The sequence below is a fragment of the Pyrus communis genome, chromosome 15, assembly GCF_041283825.1.
Source record: "Pyrus communis isolate YQ-2024b chromosome 15, ASM4128382v1, whole genome shotgun sequence".
Lineage (NCBI taxonomy): Eukaryota > Viridiplantae > Streptophyta > Magnoliopsida > Rosales > Rosaceae > Pyrus > Pyrus communis.
The window spans coordinates 2,010,797-2,022,686 of record NC_142579.1 but is presented as its reverse complement, the minus strand read 5'-3'; the positions used below and the strand labels follow the sequence as shown (position 1 = coordinate 2,022,686).

At 37.5% G+C, this 11,890-nt stretch overlaps 2 protein-coding genes across 2 annotated transcripts; both read left to right on the top strand.

The window, feature by feature from the left end:
- Positions 1-1,473: 1,473 nt before the first annotated feature.
- Positions 1,474-5,204, top strand: LOC137713289 (uncharacterized). The gene is made up of 2 exons (XM_068452580.2): positions 1,474-2,365; positions 4,578-5,204. Exons 1-2 carry the CDS (start codon positions 1,652-1,654, stop codon positions 4,662-4,664), a joined length of 801 nt encoding a protein of 266 aa, XP_068308681.1. The 5' UTR covers positions 1,474-1,651; the 3' UTR covers positions 4,665-5,204.
- A 3,051-nt stretch (positions 5,205-8,255) lies between these two features.
- LOC137737015 (COP9 signalosome complex subunit 8) lies at positions 8,256-11,810 on the top strand. Its single transcript, XM_068476360.2, has 5 exons — positions 8,256-8,429; positions 8,546-8,625; positions 8,933-9,114; positions 10,654-10,761; positions 11,428-11,810. The coding sequence occupies exons 1-5, from the start codon at positions 8,346-8,348 to the stop codon at positions 11,565-11,567; spliced, it is 594 nt and encodes a 197-aa protein (XP_068332461.1). The 5' UTR covers positions 8,256-8,345; the 3' UTR covers positions 11,568-11,810.
- Positions 11,811-11,890: the final 80 nt, after the last annotated feature.

The window sequence follows — 11,890 nt, the reverse complement described above, 5'->3', positions numbered from 1 at the left end:
ATTTTTTCCTTTTTTGATATCAAAGTAAATTTCCTTGCTGGAACAATTTTTTTATTTTTAAGAAACACACCTTCCTTTTACTAAAGTACAAAACGACACCTTCATTTCCTAATACAAACACGTTCACCATTTGAATATTCAATATTTCAAGAACAGAAGGAAGCAACCACCGGCAGGTGACGGAGGAGAAAAAAGAGGTCGTCCACTAAATTTTCACGGGATAAATCACCAAATCAAACATTAGATATACTCTGAATTGAAATGTCGAATTTAACCTTTTCACGTGATAGTCAGGTGAGTTTGTTTAACGGAAGACTAATAGGAGTTTTGATTTGAACTTCAATTGCTAATAGGACTCATACAAGGGTTTAATTAACTTGTAAGTAAAATATGTTAGATTCGATTATTAGCCTAATATATTAACTTTTTCACCACAAATATTACATTGAAAGTGTCGTGTTAGCAAGGAACTACAAAAAAAAAAATTTATTCTAAATTTTTATTTATAAAGTAAATGCTTTTATATGGACAATAAATAATCTTCAAGTGTACAACTTTCATTAAAAAGAAGCAAAGATTATCTATTGAGCGAAGAAATAAGCTTCTATTTTTTTTCAATTAAATGTGATTTTATGGAAATGAAATAAAGTAAAATAAAATAAAAACAATACTTGGCTATCTACGGGTGAATAAGAGTTCATACTCAAACATTTTGTGTTCGAGTCACATAATTTTATGCTTACAATCAGAACCGTTCATATTATGAATCACTTTGTAAAGATCATCTATGCAAAAATAAATTAAAAATAAAGTCATTGTATTATAGCTAATACATATACGGTTGATAACGTTAGCCCTATAAGGTTATACAATTAAAATACAAACGAATGAGTGACTGACCTGATTCCATCGGCACCCATGGAAGTCGAACACGAAAAGAAGCAGGGCACGGCAACACCAAGATCTTCTATAAACACCTAGTCGAATACAACTACTCTATGAGAAGTATTATGTTGTATGTTTTAGGGCTTATATGAACCGGTGTTTATATAAGCTAAAAGCTAGGGTTTCTATCCATAAAGGAAACATAAACTTACTTTCTTAGCCTCCAAGTCGAGTATCATAATCATATTTAATTGGGGATTTCATCAATTCTATTTCCAATATAAGACAACTTATATAGGATTGGTATCTTTAAGATATCAAATCTCAATCATCTGTTTATATACTATTTGATAACTAAACAATTTTAGTTTTAATTAATTTTTTTCTCTCAATATTTATGAAATAATTTATAATGTAATTTATTTTAAATATAAAACTCGAAGTTTTACAAATTATAAAAACAAAATTATATAAAGGCTAAGTATTTTTCATGAAATAGTACCCAAACAAAATACAAAAAAGCAGAGTACGTCCTGCAACAGTAATCCCCACCATCAAAGCAATTACGTGCCCCTTTGATTTCTCTCTCAAGCAAAGTCTCCAAAAGGGGCTCTCTCTCTCCTCCCTCCCTCCCTCTCTCTCTCTCTCTCTCTCCTCTCTCTTCAATATCAAGCAACAAACACTGTAGAAGAAAGAAGAAACAGAGGCCACACACACTCTCACAGAAGAGAGAGAGTTGAGAGAGTGTGAGTAAGCAGCCGGAAGAATGGCATCAAGAGCCAACCCAAACCCGAACCGCAACCCAATCCCAAACGGAAACGCAACCGCAAACGGCGACCACAGACCCGGTGCCCCACCGCCACGACAACCGCCGTCGCCCTCCTCCTCTTCAAACCCCCACAACAGAAGCAACCACCGCCACTACTACCCCACGACGTCGTCATCCTCCTCCTCTGCTTCCTTCAAGGGCTGCTGCTGCTGCCTCTTCTTACTCTTCTCCTTCCTAGCCCTCCTCGTCCTCGCCGTCGTCCTCGTCATCGTCCTCGCCCTCAAGCCGAAGAAGCCGCAGTTCGATCTCCAGCAAGTGGGCGTCCAGTACATGGGCATCAACTCACCCAATCCCACCGCAACCGCCGACCCCAACCAAAACCCTACCTCCGCCTCCCTCTCCCTCAACATTCGCATGCTCTTCTCCGCCGCTAACCCCAACAAGGTAGGGATCAAGTACGGCGAGTCCAGGTTCACTGTCATGTACCGCGGGATCCCATTGGGCAAGGCCTCCATCCCCGGCTTCTACCAGGACGCCCACACTGTCCGCCAAGTCGTCGCCACCATCGCCGTCGATCGGGTCAATTTGCTCCAAGCCGACGCCGCCGATTTAGTCCGAGACGCTTCACTCAACGACCGAGTCGAGCTCAGGGTCCTGGGTGACGTTGGCGCCAAGATCCGCGTCTTGAACTTCGATTCCCCAGGCGTTCAGGTCAGTAATTTCTCACTCAACTCGAAATTTTCTCGTTACCCGAATGCAATTTTGCTTCCTAGATTAAAACCCAGTTCCCAATCTTCCCTTAAATCTTGTTTGGCTACTAAGAAAATCACAAAACTCACAGAAAAACCCACTCTCTTTTGTCTGTCACACTCACTCTGCTTTTTCAATCCGGTCCTATTAAATTTTTATTTTACAAAGGCATCCAATTTTTTAATTTGTCACTGATAAATTGATGATATTATGATTGGCAGACCCAAATAGGTTTTTTTGTGTGTTGGGAAGCGGATATTCTTTTCGTTTTTTGCATTCATGCCCTTCCATTTCTCTGAATTTTAAACTTTCGCCTCTGATGTTCTTTGGTTGGGTCCAAAATTCCAAATCACATTTTACTTTGTTTGCAATTTTTTAAAGAAAGAGCTTGTTTTGGTAATTTGGTCGGATATGGATGTTTCCAGAATTCGTCTCCTCTTTGTTAGATTGGTAAATTGGTAAAGTAATTGTGTGGTCGGGATTTGTTAGAAAAAGCATATGTGAAAAGGTAAGTTTAGAGAGAAATGGCGATAAAGCTCGACTTTCTATATTGTAAGAAGGCTACATGCGAACAAGCCTTCCACTTTTGATTAACCGTAAATTGTGCGCATATCCGTCAGTTAGGTTAGTTGGTCATGTTAACGTCTTTGTTTTCCTGCACCTAGGATCGATTCTCTTCTATAACCATACGTTGTGCAAAAATGTAAGTTAAGGTCGTTGGCATGTCACGTGTTTGTTTTCTTGCACTCAAGTTTAATTTTTGTTTAGTCTTTTATATCAATCTCTAATTATCACATGCACTTTTGTGTTTCAATCTTTAATGTCATTGTCTATTAGTTAGTGTTAGTATCAATAAGTGAAAGTTGCCAATGTGTCCATGTGGTTGGAACTTAGAGTTAGGCGTGCCATTTGGTTTTTGGTTTGAGTGAGCATGTTCCTGGATATTTGGGTCGGTGTCCCATTTTATATTTGTGCCATTTGGTCATTGAGAAATGCTAAGTGGCATCTCTAAAGCGAGAGTTTTTATGAAATTATCTGTCGTCTCACAATTTAACGTTAATTTTTATGTAAAAAATATTTACAGAGAGTCTATGAAGAGTTTCATTTTAAGAGAGTCCATTTAGCATTTCTTTTGGGTAATTCAGTTACGTATACTATGAGTAAAAACGAGTGTACGAAAATCATTTTCGTAATGTTATGGTTGTTTATATGTGTGTGAGTGGATTATTGACTAGGACAAAACTAATTTGCCTTTTCCCGGGGGAGTAAAAACCAAAAAGCTATCGGGGCCCGCCATGTGAGAAGGGCTTTCTGTGGGCCATACGGGTGGGTCCAAATGTATGTGCTGCATTTGGACGACTAGGGGAGGTGATGTGGAATATAAAATCTAGAATTATCTGAATTAAAAAATGAAAAACTTTATGGAGGAATTTCGGTGGTTGGTTCGCTATTTTATTGCTTTTTAGTTTGATTTTTGTGGGTTTTAAATTAGATGCCAGGTTGGATACCTTCCTCATAGATTCTTCCCTTCTCTTTTGTTTTTTGGTCGTGGTCTTAGGTATACAAAGAGAGAATCAAATGCCTTTACATATCACTAGTACTACTTAGGCACGAAGAAATCTTAACTTAACGTGCCCTTATGCTCCGACCAACCCGGGAGTCCATACGACGTTTTTTTTTTTTTTTTATATTTAGTCTAAAGTCCTGTATCACATGATGTCGCAAAGTATCGTTGTTGTTTACTGATCACGGTGTTCGTATGGTGAATTTTTTAACGCATCTAAGTGTTGATTGAGTTGTTAACGTATGTGATCGAGCATCCATTGTCCGATGAACTCAATGCGATCTACAATATTGATTGCATTGAGGGACTTTGGACTTAGTCTAAAGTCCTATATCACATGATGTCGCAGAGTATCGTTGTTTACTGATTGCGGTATTCATATGGTGAAATTAACGCATCTAAGTGTTGATTGAGTTGTGAATGTAATGGGATCGAGCGTTCATGGTCCGATGAAATCAGTGCGATCTAATATATTGATTGCATCGAGGGACTTGGGACTTATTTGTTATGATTGTCTTTTTGAATTTGCTTTCTTGTCCTTTTTGTGTTTACTGTTATTTTGGTTGGAGCTAAAGGCTAAAAGTGTGAGGTGATGGTGGGGAAATGCAGGTGTCGGTGGACTGTGCGATTGTCATAAGTCCAAGGAAGCAATCTCTTTCATACAAGCAGTGTGGATTTGATGGATTGAGTGTGTGACACTCCCCTGCTGCACTTAACTACTTTCTAGTCGGTAACTTTCGAGTCGGTTATTTTTTGTTTCACTTGTAATTTTTCCTCTTCAAATTGGGAGAGAAATGAAGTTAAAAAAAAAAAAAAAAAAAAGGTAAAAAGTAAAAAGGAGGGGTGAAAAAAAAAAAAAAGAAAGAAAACCTCATCAACAACGAGAGATTTTTCAATGTATTGAGAACACGATTTGGTATATCTAATGTTGCAATACAATTGGTTGGGATTTTTTTTAAGCTTCCAATCAATTGTATTATGGCATTTGATATATCGGGTTATGCTTCCGGCACAATGAAAATTTCTCGTCCACAAGAGCCAAGTGAATGGAGAAGTAGTAAAGAGTTTAATAGCAAAAGAGGAAGGAAAAGGGTTCTCTAATCAAAGATTTTGGCCAATTTTTAGGCGTTGGGTTTTTCATGAGTTGGAGTTTTTGGAGGGTAATTAAAGCTGCTAACCGCTGTAGAGGTGCAAAAAGTAGCGCCTTTTGTAATGCAATTTACGTCCTGTTCCCTAGATTTCTCTCGCATTATATATATATATGATTTCTCTCGCATTATATATATATATATATATATATATATATATATATATAAATATAAAATACATATATCTACTTTGTGTTTTGAGTTTTTGGGTTCACACATTGTAGCCGTATTACACACGTCATCAAAATAACACACAAACATTTGAAAATGTTCACGCCTACTAAATTGAACTATAAGCTTAAATAAGGTTTTTTAGCCAAAATGATTGTTGTGATAACTCTCTATTTTGGTTTTTGAGATTTAAAATCGATAGAAGTGGTCTTTAAGATTGTCCATCGTCAAATTATTTTGCTTTTCCTATGAAATTTTTTTGTTAAATTGAAGAAACCACCAATGTAAGATGAGTTGATTGGACAAAAATACTTTCAATTTAACGGGGATTTCTACTAGAATTATCAAAATAATTGACGGTAAACAATCTCAAATATCATTTTGAATAAAAGGTTAATACTTTCAATTTAATGGAGTTTTCCTTTAATATTGTTTGCTGAAGGGCCTTTGATGCCCAAGTAAGATAGTGTTTGAGAGAAACTAGAGAGTTCTAAATTAAATTTATGATTACCAGTTTTCTCTGGACCTTGATTACCAGTTTTCTCTGGACCTTGATTATTTATAGGGAAAGGAGTCCATAAGTCTTTTGGAGGTCGTTGACCTAGTCCAGGGCTTAGGCATGCAAGAGCTAAACTTAATAAACATGGAGTCGGGCATACTTGACCTTATTTGAGACGGACAAGGATTGTCTGCTCTCCCACTTTTCGTGCCCTTTTGTTTATTTGGTCACGGTTAAGCCACGTCAACATTTTATATTACTATTCATTTTTGTCTTATTATCTCTATAAAAAAAACAATATAAAATGTTGACGTGACTTAACCATGACCACACAAAACAGGAGGGCACGGGAAGTGGGAGGGCAGACAATCCTTGTCCATTTGAGACTCAATAGAGCCTCTGCTTTTGGAGGTTGTTTGCTCTCTGGGAAGAGTTGTGAAGAGTTTTTGCCATTCTTCAACAGGTTGGTCTGCTTAACTTTAGAATGGAGATTATGATCGGCTCACGCTGTCAAGGGTAATTTCGTTTGAGCTCATAATTACGTGGCACTCTCAGATTAGATGTGATTAATCTATTTTTCAACAAAGGTGTAACGACCCAAAATTTTCTTTTGGAAGCCAAACACAAAGGTAGGTCAAAATAAATATAATGGTTAATTACAATTCTAATTAACCAAACTAAAAATTATTTGGTTTAATCTGTGGCTACATCTAACGTCCTTATTAGACTGCCTACGTACTCTCGAACGGGATCAAGCTATTCGTAGTTCACCATCCATTTTTAATCCATTTTCTAAATCATTCATGTGACTAACATTCACAAAATAGGTTCTAACAATTGAACCATACCAAATGCATATAAAAAATGGATTCAAAATATCTAAATTAGCTTTAAAATATAGTATCGACCTTCTAGCCACGTGCCACAGCATGTGGCAGTTTCCGGCGAACGGAAACCCCATTTTCCGACCAACTCTAAAAATTACAAATTTTATAGACAAGTAGGTATCAATGAGAGAAACAACTTGGGCCGAAGTCCAATTCAGCCGGGAAGACGTCTGAAATCACCTCGATCCGCTAGAAATTTAATTTCTAACTCTAAAAATTACCAAATTTTACAGACAAATAGAGCTCAATAAGAGGAACAACTTTCATACCTGGGCTGAAGTCCAATTTGGGCGGGAAATACCTGAAAACTACCTCGATCCATTGGAAACCCTAGAAATAGGTGCTCTTGATTCAACGCCAAAACGAACGCCGACGCCTCAACCAATGCTTAGGCCTTACTCATGGGGTTGAGGGGAGTCTATTGGTGGTGCTGATTGACAGTAATCATTGTTTGAATCACCAGCAAAGGGGGAAACTCACCGGATAAACTGGAACTTTGTGGCTTCGAATTGTAAAATTGGGTTAGAAATTTAGAAATCTAACACCACAGGAATGTTGGGCTCGCCGAGAGCTTTCCATAGGCACCGAAACCACCTCGAACGGACATAAGATAAAGGAGATAGAATCGGATCAAGGAACCAGGTCGAGTGGAGAAACCGGGTTGGCCAGTTATCCCTTCTCCCCTCCTTCCTTTCCCCTACTTTTCTTTTCCCTCCCTTGGCCAGACTTTCTCTCCACTGCCACACACGTGGCTTCTCTTCACTAAATCTCAGCAAATCTAAAGCGTTCCGGATTTATGGTCAAATGACCATTTTGCCCTTGATTTCGTTCATTTAATCTCTTTCGTTATAACTCCATTTCACAGATGGTTGTCTCCTATGTGCTCGTAGGATTGAGCTCTATCCAAATACGTCAAGAATTACAACGAAGCATATAAGGATAAAATACATCTTCGCATAATTTCGTTTAACTAACTAGGGGCATTTTCATAATTTTCCACTTAACGAAAAATTATACGACATAAATAATAATAAAATCCGGAAGCGGGATTTCACATTTCCCCCATTCGAATTTCATAACCATAAATCGATTTATTTTCGATTTTCCTCCACATAAACAATAAAATGAATATCCATATTAGTTTTCTAAATATATTCAGGGTATTACAAAAGGCCACCGCATCTACTTGTGTTTGAGTGAAAAATAAAAGGCGTAGATTCTTTCTTCTCCAAATTGGGATATCATCCAAAGTCTTGTTGAAAAAAAATAATTTCATCCAATGTCATACATGCATTCATTGTCTGATACGGTCCAAATTGGCATTTGGGATACCATTACAGCACACAAGATCAAAAAAGTAGAAAGTGAATGCCAGTCTCCCTCCTCTCTTCTAACATGCATTCATTATTTGATACAATTACGAAAATAAGTAGTGTGATACATTCCTCCATTCCACTTTGGCCTCTAACAAAGGTTTTCGCTCTCACTTTTGCCTACTCATAACACTATCCCTGGTTTTTCTCTTATTTCCGCTTTATTCTCCATGTCATTTTCCCAAAAACTTGTATTGGGTTATAGCCCGGCCCAACCTGGCCCTCTGGGTTTAATATTGATACATACAGATACAGTGACGAAAAATACAGAGAGGTCCTTCTTCCGAGTACAGGCAACCATGGATTTCTCTCCCCTTTCAGACGCCTTAGCCTCCAAATCGTATGGAAAGATCGCCGATATCTGCGACCAACTAATGCTTCAGGTTCGATTTGGCTTCCGAACCATCCAAATTTTTATATTCCGCAATATTTTTGGTTTGTATTCTCACTCGTAGTGCGCTCTCTCTCTCTCTCTCTCTCTCTCTCTCTGATTGCACAGGTCGCAGCGGAGGGCGTTGCTTTTCAGGACGAATGGCCCTACGCCATTCATCTTCTCGGTCTCATATACGCGGGCGATATGTATGTTTTTTTTTTTTTTTTTTTTTTAAATTTGTTTTTTTTATATTTTATTCTGCCTTTTAAATATGTTTATAAGTTATAACTCTATGAATTTAGGTAGAACAAAAACGATAATTCGTGGAAGCTATTAAATTGTTTTTGAAGATTTTTAATTTTTTTGTAATTTGTTGTATTTGAGTTCAATCTACCACATATTTTTGCTGATGATGGTTTCAAGAGTAACAGTGCTGGGTTTTCTGAGCTTGTTGTTCTACAATGCTGGGTTTTCTGTTATTTAGAATTTAATCTGTGGGGTGGTGATGTGCAGTAATGGTGCGCGGTTTCTTTGGAAATCAATGCCTGTTGCAGTCAAAGAGAGCAACCCGGAAGTTATCGCTGCTTGGAAAATTGGTCAAAAGTTGTGGGTGAGGGATTACGGGGGTGTGTATGAAGCAATTCGGGGATATGACTGGAGTCAGGAAGCTCAAGGTCTTGTTGCAGCCTTTTCAGGCAAGTTTTATTGGATCGCAAAACAGTATTTTATATGTTTTGTGTGTGTGTGATAATATAATGTTTAGAATTTAAAATACATATGCGTTCAAAAGAGGAGTGATATTGTTCAATAGTCAAAGAATGCTGAAGAATTGGTTGTTGTAGATAGTGTCTCATTGATGATTGGTAAACCACGCTTAACCTTGCGCATTATCGTTGATGATTGATTACTAAATAAGCTCGGGCATAGCTGCTAAAGTGGGTTTAAGAGGCCTGGGTGATGCATGGCTAGCATCTTATTGCAAATACAGATCATTAGTTTTGATTGGATGGCCATTAAGCCCTAATGATTTATTCCCAAGCGCCCATTCAAGATTGGATGGATCTCATTCAATAGCAAGCCCTATTTGTGTCCAAACGGAAATGGGGAGGACAAGAGGGTGATAACTTATTCCCCTTTCTAAGGTGGTAACTTAGCAAATTGAGATCTATGGACTTTACACAAGTGATCAGCAATTGCAGTTTAACTTTATATACAAGTTAATTAAATTACAGATTTCTAATTTACGAGGCTAAATTTTGTATAATGAGCATAAATAGGACAATAGTCAGTGTTTGATTGTGCAACTTAACAAGAGATAGAAAGGTCTACTGAATTTCTGCCAGTTTTGTGAAGTCTTTTGCTGCTTCAATCTTAATTTTTGGTATCCTGTATTCCTGTCTTGCTTTGCTTTGCTCATAATCTGACTTCAAGTATCATTGGTTGTCTTACTTTTAACGTTTATGCATATTGATGCCGTTGTAATCAAGATTCTTTTGTGGTAACCTTGCGCTAGTAGGAGGATGTCCTCTTCATTGCATTAGTGATTGTCTTCTAAAAGTGGGAATTTACAAACTTCTCTCTACATTTTCAAAGCACTAACATTATTTAACACCTGTTACCCAATATTTCATGTCAAAGTCTTTCATGCCATTTGTATAACTGGAATTATAAATTGATGTTGTTGCTGCCTATTCTATTTCCTTGTGTAGGGTTCTCTCTAAAATGCAACATTTTTAATGCATAAAGTGCTGTCTTCGAAGAATAAAACCTTCCTTCTGTCCTTAGTGTGTTTGATTATGTCTTTTGGATGATGCTTTAGCTAAGCTAGCCATCTGACAATCAGAATGAAGTTTTTTGTGTCTTCATAGAGTTCCTGTAATGATCTAGGAATTGGAAGTGAAAAATGTACTCTCTTCGGTGGAGAAATGTCTATAAATACTTTTGCAATCTGAACACTATTTCCCAGTTCAATATATCATGTCATGTCCAGTTCAATCCATAGGAAAAATGTCTATGCCGATGACTTGCATAACTAAATACGTAGTCGGTTTCTTTGTGGTTACTAAACAGGCTCTAACTTCTATGGTTTTCTGATAATTGCTGATGGATGGGATCAACACTCAAATGACCATTTCATTAATTATTTTCTGGTGTTTGAGGGAGCTTATAGAGTACTAATTGTTACGTTTTATGCACTTAAGGTCATCATTAATTGTCATCTGACCTTCCTGCAGATCTTTACACAAAGAAAATGTTTCAGCTTCTGCAGTCTGCTTATTCTACAATAAGCATCCAAGACACAGCTGTCTTCTTGGGGATGAGCAAGGATGATGCCACAACTTGTAAGCTTCTGTTGTCACAAACTTATCTGTTACCAAATTGTCGGGGTTAAGTTTCCTTTTCGAAGAAATGAAAATAAAATCTTAATGCTTGCCTATCAGAAAAGGTAGTAGATTTATCTCTGCTCTTCAATGATCTCTGGGAAAGTAACCGTTTAACAGTTTTGGAGGTATGAGCCTTTTCGAAGTCTATCAATCCTGAATAAGTAGGGTCTCTGTAAAAAAAGGTTCCGCTGCTTTAAAGCAAGTGGGAGCGTTAATTGTTGAGATTTATAAATATAAAAAGGATATCAAGAATCAAAAACCCAGTTGAGAGTCGCTGAACAAAAGGTGTGTACAAATGGCAAATTAAAATAGAAAAGAAAAGGTGTCCTGCTTATGTATTTGAGAATTTTGATGTAAAAGTCTTGTAGAAGAAACTTAGGAACCTTTATTAACTACATTTTTCCGTTCATTTACTTATTTTTGCTTCGAAAACAGTTGTTTTGCTTGAAAGAGTTGCCAAGTCTTCGAGGACTGGACTTGATGACAACTCGTTGTATTGTAAATAACAACTTAAAAGTTTAAAAATAAGTGCTATGACTTGGTTCTTTAATTGCGTACTTATACTTTAGGCCCGTCCATCATCATTTATGTTACAAACTCCTGAGATATGGTTGTCGTATGCAGATGTACTACAGCAAGGTTGGGTCGTCGACCCTGCTTCACGAATGCTTACCGTGAAGAAGCAGCCTATTGTTACAGAGCAGAAACTGGATGCGAGTAAATTGCAGAACTTGACAGAATATGTATTCCATCTCGAGCATTGAAGGAGTTTACTAAGTTTCCGAAGCTGTGAACTGTCTTCTCGGTCAGCTGTCAACTTAGATCATGACTTAGTGAGTAAATAATTTCAGGATTTCAGGTTTTATATATGTGCAAGCCACTTTTTCGCACGTCTTCTCCGTCGGTATATTTTTTGCTAAGGCTACAAGTCATGTGGAGTTGGTTCCCAAGGTTATGCACAAACAAGTTCGTACCATCATACTAAGTTATTTTTCGTCGGCCCCCAATTTTACTGTGTTTTATTCTCGTCGTTATATTTGTTCAGTGCAATCGAGAGTGAGTTCATCAGTTAGCCGGGTATCCGGCG

Bases quoted from the DNA above. Each gene is read 5' to 3' on its own strand.
- LOC137737015 (XM_068476360.2), top strand. From the start codon at position 8,346: ATGGATTTCTCTCCCCTTTCAGACGCCTTAGCCTCCAAATCGTATGGA. The intron at 8,430-8,545 runs GTTCGATTTGGC...CTGATTGCACAG, and splicing joins GCGACCAACTAATGCTTCAG to GTCGCAGCGGAGGGCGTTGC. The intron at 8,626-8,932 runs GTATGTTTTTTT...GGTGATGTGCAG, and splicing joins CTCATATACGCGGGCGATAT to TAATGGTGCGCGGTTTCTTT.
- LOC137713289 (XM_068452580.2), top strand. From the start codon at position 1,652: ATGGCATCAAGAGCCAACCCAAACCCGAACCGCAACCCAATCCCAAAC. The intron at 2,366-4,577 runs GTCAGTAATTTC...GGGGAAATGCAG, and splicing joins TCGATTCCCCAGGCGTTCAG to GTGTCGGTGGACTGTGCGAT.